Source organism: Sinocyclocheilus rhinocerous, unplaced genomic scaffold, assembly GCF_001515625.1.
Source record: "Sinocyclocheilus rhinocerous isolate Xijiao unplaced genomic scaffold, SAMN03320098_v1.1 scaffold2011, whole genome shotgun sequence".
Classification (NCBI taxonomy): domain Eukaryota; kingdom Metazoa; phylum Chordata; class Actinopteri; order Cypriniformes; family Cyprinidae; genus Sinocyclocheilus; species Sinocyclocheilus rhinocerous.
This window is the reverse complement of record NW_015649239.1, coordinates 161,431-174,384: the sequence shown is the minus strand read 5'-3', so window position 1 is coordinate 174,384 and position 12,954 is coordinate 161,431. Positions and strand designations below refer to the sequence as shown.

General features: G+C 34.6%; 1 protein-coding gene across 1 annotated transcript; it reads left to right on the top strand.

Moving 5' to 3' along the window:
• The first annotated feature begins 353 nt into the window (after positions 1 to 353).
• On the top strand, positions 354 to 12,336 carry LOC107710447 (adhesion G protein-coupled receptor L4-like). The gene is made up of 16 exons (XM_016515214.1): positions 354 to 410; positions 1,468 to 1,617; positions 2,728 to 2,877; positions 3,025 to 3,171; positions 3,373 to 3,442; positions 4,711 to 4,879; positions 6,002 to 6,185; positions 7,971 to 8,087; positions 8,187 to 8,386; positions 8,484 to 8,660; positions 9,876 to 10,079; positions 10,202 to 10,422; positions 10,975 to 11,041; positions 11,332 to 11,423; positions 11,739 to 11,907; positions 12,015 to 12,336. The coding sequence occupies exons 1-16, from the start codon at positions 365 to 367 to the stop codon at positions 12,075 to 12,077; spliced, it is 2,226 nt and encodes a 741-aa protein (XP_016370700.1). The 5' UTR covers positions 354 to 364; the 3' UTR covers positions 12,078 to 12,336.
• The last annotated feature ends 618 nt before the right edge of the window (positions 12,337 to 12,954 follow it).

The window sequence follows — 12,954 nt, the reverse complement described above, 5'->3', positions numbered from 1 at the left end:
GTAAGCAATAGGCAAAAACTGTAAATAAAGTTTAAAGTGTAAAGCAAAGACACATTTGGACATTAAATGAATAAGGTTCTAAGAGTTGAGATTCTGCACTTTTCGGGGGTCATTACAAATGTGTGACGCTGACCATGTGAACTTCTTATATACATGCTTTCATTAGGCACACAGATTGAAACCTTCTCAAATCATACTTGATCACATGAATCTTTAGGTTTTATGTCCCTCTGTGTTTTTGTGGGTTGATTGAAATGGACAGGAAGGGTCAGGATTAGAGAAACAGGAAGCTGACATAAGGAAGTATCGTGCGTCACACAGATATCCACGTACTGCTTAAAGACAGTCCAGACTCATCTCCGAAATGGAGTTTTTCCACAGTTCTCCAATGAAACTCCTGCTTTTTGCTGGTAAGTCGCTTTGATTACCTTTTGTGATCTTGATACAGTTCAAGTTAAACATTTAACTTTTTGTATACATCAAATGAACTTTTTGTATACATCTATTGCTCAGTTATGCTTTACATGTTTTATTAAATAATTTGTTTGTAAAGACTCAGAGCATAAGACATCACCATAAATAAATCAAATTAAATTAAATACGATTTGTAGTCTAATTTGGGGGAGACCATGACTAATTATCACAATTTTTACTTCAGGCAACACTATTTTTCAAGATATCTATATTTTTTTTATCTTTATTTTGAAAATATTCACTCTCAGCTTTGTACGTTTTCACATGGCCAGGAACTTATTTTTTATATTATCTATCTATCTATACGCTTGTACTGAGAACACAATACAAAAAAAATCTACCTTCATTATACAGTTATTCCCTATGCCAGTGTGATTTTATTGTGTTCATCACAACAGCTATTGCAAAAATATGATTATACTGTATTTTTTATCTGGAGGACAGAATTTGTTAAAAAAATTAGTTTTGAACTTGGTGTTTGAAACAAAGAACTATTGATAGAGAAAACAAGAATTTGTGTAAAATGATGTTTTACGCTAAACTTTATAGTTACCAGCTTGCCCATGTGACAACTAGCCTTGAATATCCCCATTAAAGGGATAGTTCACCCAAAAATGAAAATTCTGTCATCATTTACTCATCCTCATGTCGTTCCAAACCTGTATGAGTTGCTTTCTTATGTTGAACACAAAAAAATATATTTTGAAGATTGCTGGTAATCAAACAGTTGGTGGTTGCCATTGACTTCCATAGTATTTTTTTTTCCTACTATGGAAATCAATGGCAACCACCAACTGTTTGATTACCAGCAATCTTCAAAATATCTTCTTTTGTGTTCAACATAAGAAAGCAACTCATACAAGTTTGGAACGACATGAGGGGGAGTAAATGATGACAGAATTTTCATTTTTGGGTGAACTATCCCTTTAAGTGCTCCAATGCATGTGTGTCTTGGAAAATAATTTTGTTTCTATTTTATATTATTTTTTAAAGCTTGGTTTTCAAGTGTGCTGGACCCATGCAGATTTGTTGACATTTGTCAGTCCTGTCACCAGAATGCCAGCTGCAGTCTGAACAATGACTCCAAAAACGCCTGTTACTGCAAACAAGGGTTCACTGGTGATGGAATCAACAATTGCCAGGGTTTGCCTTTTATTGTATTACATTAAAGCAAAATGGTAAATGCACTTTAGTGTTTTGATATTAGTATAAGAGTAACAAATTCAAACAGAAAAGACTGTCATCCAGTATAATATGAGTAGTTCACATATCTTGTGAAAATGAGTGTAATGTAATAGTTGTTAGGGTCAATATCAAACCGAATAATCAGACAGTTTGGGTGGAAACAGTTCTTGAGCTTGTCCTGCAGGACAGTCCTATGGCCCACCTTACAACCTAGCGCTCTAGACAGTTTCGTATAAAGTTGTATATGACAGTAGAATCTAATGTGCTATTCTATTGTGATTTTGACATAAGTGCTGATATTTAGGTCACACATATAAGGTCACTGAAAAAAAATGATTTTTCAGTGACCTTTCCTGAAGGTTACATTTTTTCAACATTAGGTGGCAACAAGTCTTTTTTATGTTACAAATGAGTCACTGAATTATTCACTCAACGGAAATGTTCAAAAACAATTCAATGCATTTAGGGACGAAACACCACTACTGTGTGCTGCTCAGAGACAAGCAATGGTTGATCCTTCATTAGGACTATTTTTGTTGAGGGAGCAAAAATGGTTAAAATAACTGCCGATATCAATATAATAACATGTTAATAACATAATAATAATAATAACTTACTGTATAATAATAACTGCCAATATAACTCAGTATTACCTTCTTGTTTATAAGCAATATCACACTCACAATAATGCTGTTATTCTGTTTTGGTTGTCTGTTTGTTTTTTTGTTTGTTTCTTCAAAATCACTAACCTGAGACCTTTTTTGTGAATTTCAGAAAAAAAAAAATTGAATATATATTTTTTTTCTAGTTGATAGACTACCCACAACACCCTAGCAACTGCTTAGCAACCACACAAAGGTTTTATTCCTTTCAAATGTCAAATTAGTTTTGTCGGCATTTAAAGTAGAAATTTTACTATATTAGTTATTCCTAATATTTCATTCAGAATTTTGTAATTCTCCGATTTACTCGCTCAGATTTTCCCCTGTGACTATCTTGCTGAAACATTCTGGTGCATAGAGCTGCTGCTTCTCAGTTGAATGGATCTGCTTATATGACCCTTCACAGATGACAATGAGTGTGAGAATGTAACCGCAATATGTGGCCTAAATGCCAACTGCACCAACACTATTGGAGATTACTACTGTACCTGTGAGTCTGGATTCACTGCAAACGGAAAGCAGAAATTTCAAACTAATGATGGGACCTACTGTACAGGTATGAATCAATCATATACAATAGAATGGCTCCAGAAGGCATCTGGACACTACATAGACTTATAAAATCTGTATGGATGCCAAGAAGAAGAGTACACAACTGACTCTATAATAGTGAAGATGAGCTCGGTTATTCTTTGAATTACAGATATTGATGAGTGTATGGATGCTGGTAGATGTGGACCCTTTTCAAAATGCAACAACACAAACGGTTCATTCACCTGCTCATGTATGAGAGGTTATATGTCCCCAGCAGGGCCCTGGTTTAAGCCTAAAAGCGGGACGGACTGCAGAGGTGAGAACTGTTAAAGTTACACACCGCTCTCAGTTTAAAGTGTATCTGAATCTGAATCTTGTTTATAATCTTGCTTTGAATTTTACATTTAATTTCCCTCCATGTGCTTTTTTCTACATTCTGACATTCTGACACAAAAGGTAAGCATTTCAGTAATATCAGTTGTCCAAATATACACATTTATGTGTTTTTGTGTGTCAGAGAACCCAAAGAAGCACTGCCATCAGGACCACAGATGTATCAAAGAGACTGTTGACAACACACTGGAAAGCTAAAAAATTTTTTTATATATATGTATATTATATTATATTATATATATATATATATATATATATATATATTGTTATTGTTATTGTTATTTAATATTGTCAACTTCTGAACTTGCCTTTTGCCATTATTCAACAGAAGCCAGACAGAAATAATATAAGAAGAAAAAAAAACTACATATACTGTATAATGCAGATAAATTGCGGTTTTCTATTTGAATATATATTTAAAATGCAAAGTTGAATTTTCAGCAGCCATTACTCCAGTCTTCAGTGTCACATGATCCATCAGAAGGATATTCTAATATGCTGATTTGCATTTATTATTATTATAAGTGTTGAAAACAGTTGTGCTGCTTAAAATGTTTGTGGAAAGCATAATAATATATTTTTCAGGATTCAGTGAGAGTTAAAACAAACAGCATGTATTTGAAATAAAAATACTGAAAGAACTGTAGTGTATATGTTAGACATATTTATAATCTTATAATCAGCTGTAAATAATTGTATCCACAGTTGTTATAGTTTATTTATTTATTTTTTACAACTATAATTCATTTAAATCCACAGTTAATGTATAATATTACGTGCAATAATAAATTAGTAGGAAAGTTTTTAATTACAAAAAGTGCAAAGTGTGACAGTGCTGCTTTATGTGCATCAGTGCAAGACAAAACATCATTACTATCATCACTATCAACTTTATTACTAAGATATCATTTTAAGCTGATATAGTATTTATATATAATATAAAAACAACAATGACAAAATATAATAATAATAATAATAATAATCGATATTTTAGACATATTACATGTGTTTACAGCTGCTTTTAGGTCCTTACAGCATTCAGTCCTTAATCCTGCAGTTTCACAGTTCTGATGTAAGTGTGAGAGAATGGCGTCCTCTGCTGGCAAAGTTGTAGACCTGCAGTTCCTCTCATAGCAAATACTAGACAATTATCTAATTTTAGCACCATTTAAACTGATTCTCTTTTGCATAATGACTGGTTGGTGACTAGCCTTGTTATAAGTATTGTGACCTCTTATAATAATAGACTAATCATGCTATAACCAAATTTGTCTGAGGAAGTTTATACATATGCAGAATTTTAATGTGTTTGCTGATTATTTAAAGCCAATGATATAAACATGTTAGGACAGCTGTGTATTGTCTGCATTTTCCCTGTGATGTATAATCTTTCATATACTGTCATTTATGATGTATCTTTTACCATATTGGAGTGAATTTTAAAACTATTTTCCTCTCTGTAGATGATTAATCTGTCAACTCCAGAGCGTCTGAAAGAGATAAGATTTCAAACATCAGCTGAGCTCTCTCCTGTTCTCCTCATGTCCTACATCGAGGCCATGGCCAGCCATAAACTAAGTCCTGCAGATGAGTCTGAACATCCTAAGGAACACATCAATGAAACCATCACGGTAATTTATATGTGCCCTTCCACATACAAGCAAGAAGAGAGAAACACACCTGCTAATTTTAGTAAGCCTGAATGGTTTCCACCAAAAAGAAGCCCGCCCGCCGCCGCTCACTCAAGCCGGCCTCCGGTCACTCTAGGCCGCCGGCCGCTGCACACTCTAGGCCGCCGGACGCTGCTCACTCTAGCCGCCGGCCTCCGCTCACTCTAGGCCGCCGGCCGCTGCTCACTCTAGCCCGCCGTGTGTGACGCTGTGTTTCTTTGTGAAGGCGAAACTAATTTGTTTGGCCTTTCAAAAGAGGACACGACTAGAAATCAGTGGTTAAGTTGTATTTACAACACTGTTCCAAAACAGTTCACCCCAAATATTCCGATGTGTCCAGCGCAGAGGAAAAACAATAATGTACAGTATGTGGAAAATAATGTGTTTTTTGAACCTTAAACCGCATAAACACATTTCATTACACCAAATACACAAAATAATGTTCTTTTTAGCAACATCATATGACCCCTTTAACAAAGTTTAAATTAAAAAAGCATAACCCCCAAAGAAACACTAAATTAAAATATTATTTATCGAATTAAAAAAATAATAATATTTAAGTATAGTAATGAATTACGCAATTACATACATTACATCCTACAGTAGATGAACTTAAACCATTTAGACCAAGTAGGAAGCTACAGCGCTCCACATTATAGACTAAAGCCCCGTTCACACCAAGAACGATAACTATAAAGATAACGATATTAGCGTCCACACCAGCGAACGATATTGTCTATTTATTCTAAGCGCATACGCGTCTGCCGCTTTAAATTCTCTAGCCCCTTATAGCAGGATGGATTCTGATTGGCTGTCAATGTTTTTATCGTTCATCAGCTGGAAAAAATCGTTCTGAAAGTGATTCCAACGATATCGTTTCTCTTGTGCCTTTATCGTTATAGTTGTGGTGTGGACTCTGCTATGTTTTAATATTGAGAACGATTTTTAGAACTATATCTTTATCATTATCTTTATAGTTATCGTCATTGGTGTGAACGGGCCTTAACAGATTATACATGATTGCAGTTGATGTTCATAACTTAAGTCATTGCATGTTTGTTTTGTTCTGGCTTTATCTGATAGAATCTGGTTTTCAGTGTGAATAACTTAGTCGAGAAGGATGAAAAGGTAGAATGGAATAGGATAAATGAGGATTTGAGGAAGTATTACATCACCACACTCCTTCATACAGCAGAGAAGGAAACACTGGCCCTGTCTGCTGGATACACACACACAACGCGGATGCAGGTGGATGCCGGTGAAGTAGGTGAGTCTTCTGAGGCCTAAAATATAACGCACTACATTTCATAAAAATAGAATTGGCTATATAATGTACAGTGTGAATGTTAAGGAATTTTCCAAATTGATTTTTCGCGGGTGTTTTACTTGTACTGTAGTTTGAATTACACAATATGTCATTGTGTAGTGTTCTACACTCTTAAAAATAAAAGTTCCAAAAGGGAGTTTTCATAGCAGTGTCATATAAGAATTGTTTTGGGTTCCACAAAAAAAAAAAAAAAACTTTCAGTGAATAGTTCTTAATAGAGCCATTTTTTCTAAGTCTAAAGAATATTTTCATAATGTGAAGATAATCATAATATTCTTCTACTATAAAGAATCTTTTTTTTCAATGGAAAGATTACATGGAGGTTAAAGGTTCTTCATGGAATCATAGATGCCAAAGATCTTTTTTGTAAGGGTGTAGGGTTAAAGGAAATGTCCGTAAACTTAATGGATAATGTCCAGGCAGAAAATTACCAGTACATTTTCTGTTTTTCTACACTCTCAGAAAAAAAAGTACCTTGTTTACTCCTAAAGGGTGCATAAAAGTACCTTAAAGGTAGATATTACACTGAACAAAATTATAAACGCAACGCTTTTGTTTTTGACAAATGGGGGCAAAAACAAAAGTGTTGCGTTTATAATTTTGTTCAGTGTAGTATCTAAAGTATTTTGAAGTGGTACTGCCCCAGTAGGGGCGATTATATTACTGGATGCTCGAAATTGAACAGGAGAATGCACGTTTTAAACCGCTTTTTGTACAGGTAGGTAAGTTAATAGCCGTTCTAATCTAATGCGCCGATGCACTGTAACGCACACACATTACAGACAGTAGCTCCTACATCACGCGCAGATCGACCGCACACAGAATCATTCAGCGAGGAAATGTATTGTCAACACTGTTCTGTGATTTCTCAATAAAATAGCTTTGAAACGGAAAAGTTCAAGCATATATTTCTTAATAACTAAATCCCACCGCTTCAATAGTAGAGAGGTGCTGCCAGGTAGAATTAATTCAGACACGCAATCAAAATAACTGTTAAAAATGAGCTGTTATAGGAGCAATAGCCATGTGGGCAGTGCTGTGTCATATGCCATAGCTGTGCACAAGGTGTTTGTTACAGCTCCAGACTTATTTGTTCATTAATGTTGTCATCAGCGACTAGTCGACTTCGACTCGACTTTCATCACATAAGAGTCGACTTTAAAAAGTCAGAAGTCGTTCAACCCCTACGCCTCAGTGAAAGCTTTTTATCTTTTTTGTGCATGGATTATTTTTTTCATGCAGTGAATGACTCATTTTATATACTGCAAATCTTATGGACAGAACAGCTGTAGGATACACTTCAAAAGTAATTTTAACTGAAAAATATTGTAAAAACCTCCTAATTAGTTAACTAAGTACTGAAGGGGAAATGTAATTTGTGCTCAAATACTACAAGAATTTGGAAATAAAAAGTATTAAAATCTTCAGAAAACCTATATTCAACAAAACAAAACAAATTAATTTAATTTAACTAATTAATTTTATTGTTATTGTTTAACATTAAAAAAAGTTTATGAGTCATTTAGAAAGTCCCTGCATGATGAAACATATTTCATTATGTTTTATTTAAATTGTTATGTTTATTGTGTCATTCCATAATACCGGAAATAATACCGGAAATCATATTTTTACAGTGGATTTTTGGCAGCATACCTTATTGCAATTTAACACTATTTTAGTTAAACTGTTTGTGATGATAACGGTGCAAATCACTTTGTTTTCTAGAAATGAAACTATACACATTTGAACCCCACCAATTACATAAGCATCCAGTTTCAACAAACATCCAAGGAAACTCCATTTCGCTGACCCCTAAGAATTCAAAAGAGGAAAACAATAACGGTTTGTGAAAGACCTTTCTTAAACCTTCATAGCAAACTGAATACAAATGCACCAAATGATTAAAATGTATGTCTGTTTTCTATGTCTTGTTCTGTCTAGGCAGCACCTCCATAGTATTTCTCATTTATAACAATATTGGGGATCTTTTAAAGCCCGCTGATGACCCTGGTGTGGCCGATTACTCTCGCTATGCATCAGCGGGTGAAATTACAGTTAATTCACCAGTAATAGCAGCAGCCATCAGTAACCCAAAGACATTTGCACTGAACAATGTGACCTTCACTCTCAAACACACACAGGTGCAGTTTGGCTGATTTATTAATTAATTTGAAATAGTTGTGGGTGTGAATGTAATTTTAATTTAATGCACTGAATGAGTTTTACTTTTTCATAAAGGAGATAGATCCTGCCCACGATGAGACTAAGTGTGCATTTTGGGAGTATTCCCAGAGCATGATGGGACACTGGAGTTTGGACGGCTGTACCCGCAGTCATGTGAATGCCACACACACTTCATGTTCCTGTAATCATCTGACACACTTCGCAATTCTCATGTCCTCTGCTCAAGCCAATGTAAGTCTAAACTACTGCTACCCCCTACTGGTCCCCTCAAAAAATGCAGTGGCCCCCAAAAAAGTACTTGGATGCAATAGATGCAAAAAAATACAATCAACTGGCAACTACGGATCAATAATGTAGCTTGACAATTTATCAGAACTAACCTCACTTTGTGATTAGTGAAGGTCAGTTCACCTGAAATACTCAAATACTAATTGGGAGTCACTGTAAAATAAATGTTATTGTGCTTTTATATGTTTGGAGTATTTAAAGGCATGGTAAACCTGTAGAAATAGTAGTAAAAGTAGTACAATTTTATTTGAGATACCCACATTCAGTTTGAACATAAATACAGTGGAGAGATGCAAAGTTATGCATTTATTTATTTATTTTTTTGTTTGTTTATTTATTTACCAGCAATGTTTAAATGCCAAAGAAGCCTGTTTATATAATTTCATTAAACAACTTTCAAGAACCAAGGGGTAGATAAACATTGCATAGAAAACTCTTTTATTGTTTTATTTATGTAGTTTGTTTGTTTATTTATTTACCAGCAATGTTTAAATGCCAAAGAAGACTGTTTATATCATTTCATTAAACAACTTTCAAAAACCAAGGGGTAGATAAACATTGCATGGAAAACTCTTTTATTGTTTTATTTATTTTTATTATTTTGATCAAATAAATGCAGCCTTGGTGAGCATACTGTAAGAGACTTCTTTCAAAAATATTGAAATATTGAAAACATTTTTTTACAGTGGTAAATAAGTAAAATGTTAGGTCCAGTAGGTTGTATTAGTGGTGACTGCTACAGCAAACGTCACTATATGCTCCCTCATACTTAGTGTAATTTGACCAAACCCAATTCTAAATAAATTCTAATTCTAAATGTCAGCATCTAATGCATTACTTCTGTGCTTTGATGATTAATGATATGTGGCATGTTGAGAAGAGCTAGCTGACAATAAAACATTGAATCAGAACCCCAAACTATATCCACAAATCTCAAATATCATATTCACTTTAAGCATAGCACATAACCACCCAGAGCACCTTAGCAACATGGCACAGGGGAGCATCTCTCATGTTTTCTTCAGTATGCTATTATTACACTGTAAATCCCTTTAATTTTTCTATGAATTTGTAAACATATATAATTAGAGCAGAATTTACAATTTGATTTTTATCAATCCTACATGCAGAATCCTGTTTCTGCTCTGTTTTATGTAGTTGCTTGCACACTATAATGTTCTGACAAGAATAACGCAGCTGGGAATGGTGATCTCCATCATCTGCCTATCCCTGTGTATCTTCACCTTCTGGTTCTTCCGAGACATCCAGAACACCAGAACCACGATCCACAAGAACCTGTGCTGCAGTCTCTTCATGGCCCAGTTCATCTTCCTCATCGGGATTAACAAGATCGCACACAAGGTTCACTCCTCACACTTTATTAATTTGTCAGATGGAGACATAAACCCTATACAAAAGTAGCCTATGTTAAGTACTGTTGTGCAATGTAATATTAATACATCTCTGTTCACTGTGTGTTTCAGTGGTTCTGTTCTCTTATCGCTGGCCTGCTGCACTATTTCCTCTTGGCTGCATTTGCCTGGATGTGTATAGAGGGAATCCATTTATATCTCATCGTTGTTGGTGTCATCTATAACAAAGGTTTTCTCCACCGGAACTTCTACATATTTGGTTATGGGTGTCCTGCCGTGGTTGTTGCAATATCTGCAACTCTTGGCTATAAATATTATGGCACTAGTACCGTGTAAGTTTTTAGTATTTTAATTTAGTGGTATTTGTTAAGGAAAGTATTTGTTATTATATTTGTTGTTATATTATTTTTAATTATTCTAATCATAAACACTTTGTAGTGCAAATAGTTTTGCAACTGACTGCAGTTTATTCAAAAATAATAATAATAATAATAATAATTTTTTAAAAAAGCATACGTCTGTAAAATAAAGTGGATCATATTTAAAGGTATAGTTCACCCAAAAATTAAAATTCCGTCTAACCAAACAGTCGCTGGTTGCCATTGACTTACATAGTATTTTTATTTGTATTTTTCCCATATTATGAAAGTCATTGGCTGCCAGCAAATGTTTGGTTACCGGCATTCTTCAAAATAGATTATTTTGTGTTCAACAAAAGAAATAAACTCATACAGCTTTGGAACAACATGAAGGTGAGTAAATGACAAACTTTTTTTTTTTTTTGGATGAACTATTCCTTTAAGCCTTGCATCTCTCACTTTTTTTTTCAGACAATGTAAATCTACTTTTACATTACTATCTCATGTTATTAATATCTTGTTAAGGTGTTGGCTGAGCACTGAAAATAACTTCATCTGGAGTTTCATAGGACCAGCCTGTCTAATCATTCTGGTGAGTATCAGCTCTTGTGTTATTGCAACATACAGTAACAACACTCAATATGTACACTCAATATCAATACAACAATCATTAACATTGTGCTGTATTCTTGATACAGCAGACAGAAATAAAAAAAGATAAATTGACATCCAAAATGTACTTTTATTATACCTGTCAATCAGTTTTTAAAAAATGAATTAATAACATGATATGCTGTTTAATTAAGTAAATTGCTGCATATAGTTCACAATGTACTTTCTTGATTGATAAATGTTACATCAAAGCCAATTATCCCCTCCCAGGTTAATCTGCTGGCATTTGCTGTGATCATCTGTAAGGTTTATCGTCACACTGCAGTAAAGAAACCTGAAATCAGTCACTATGAAAATATCAGGTAAATAAATTCTTTCATCATTTTCATATAGTGCTAATTAAAATTTTTTTTTAAAAATTAAAAGATCGCATCTCATCCTCTACAATGTTCTGATTCATTGTGTTTGCATGGTGTATTTGTTACATGTGACTTAACTTGAACTCCATAATGTATCTGCAAATATTCAGGTTCTGAGTAAAATTTCATTTTCTCCTTAGGGCATGTCAGTGTAGCTAAATATTAAAATTACTAGTCAAACTACAGCCTGAACTCATAAATATTACAAACATTTATTATTATTATTTTTTTTTTTATAATTCAATAATTATTCCTCAGGTCTTGTACAAGAGGAGCTATTGCTCTCCTGTTTGTTCTGGGAGTTACCTGGACATTTGGTGTCATGCACATCTTATATGAGACCACCCTCACAGTATATCTCTTTACCTTTGCCAACGTGTTCCAAGGGATGTTCATTTTCATATTCCTTTGCGTTCTATCCAGGAGGGTAAGATCTTCTGTACATTTGTTTAGTATATTTCATTAATTATTATTCAATATTATTGTTTACCATTCTGCACCTGTAATTGCAAATATTTTTCCTTTTATCATCAGATTCAAGAGGAGTACTACAGATTATTCAAGAATGTTCCATGTTGTTTTGAGTGTCTGCGATGAACTTTATCAAAAGAGAAATTAACTACAGCACCAGCCTGCAAATGCTTTTAAATCTAAGCATTGTATAGGTGTACTTAGGAAAGTGTGTGACAAAGTTCCAATATATTTATTTTTGAGAGAAATGTATTAACTAAAATGTTACTGCATGCTATGATCTATAAGTTTCATAACCAATTGCAGTCAGTAGCTAAAGGTTTTACAGTCAATAGCATTTTTTTTTTCTATCTGACGATTCATTGTCTTAGATGATTTTATATGTTCTGTATTCTGGACTAATAAAAATATTTTCTGCCTTTAATATGTTCATGTCGGCAGATTAAACAAAACAGAAGCGTCTGGATTATGAACCAATGGTTCCCTGAGAAGGAAATGAAACACTGCATCAGAACTTAACGATGCTATGGGGATATGCCATCAGCGTGACTGGTGTTGAAGCACATGTGCAGCTACTCCAGTCTTGATTGATGCATTTGTCAGCATGCCATGGAAGCTATAAAAAGCACCCAGAACAAAGTAGCGTTAGCTTCCGATTGGCTGAAGCAAGCCAGTCACAGGCAAGCATGAAGTATGGCAAGTCGAAGCAGCGCCTTGTTCCCTTCTCAGGGAACCATGGTTACATCCGTAACCTGAGATGTTCACTTTCGAGGGAATCACTCTGCATCTGAAGTTTATCATGCTATGGGGAATGAAATATCACTGCGCCATACTAACAAGTGCCTGTCCTGGTGTGAAACTATCTAGGCACAATCTCAGGACAAGAGCACCGATGAGCATGGGACAGAAGGTAGGTCCAGACTGTAGAATCTTTTAAATGTGTGCGGGGAAGACCACCAGTATCCAGTATCACAAACATCTTGGCGGGAGACCCCCAGCAATA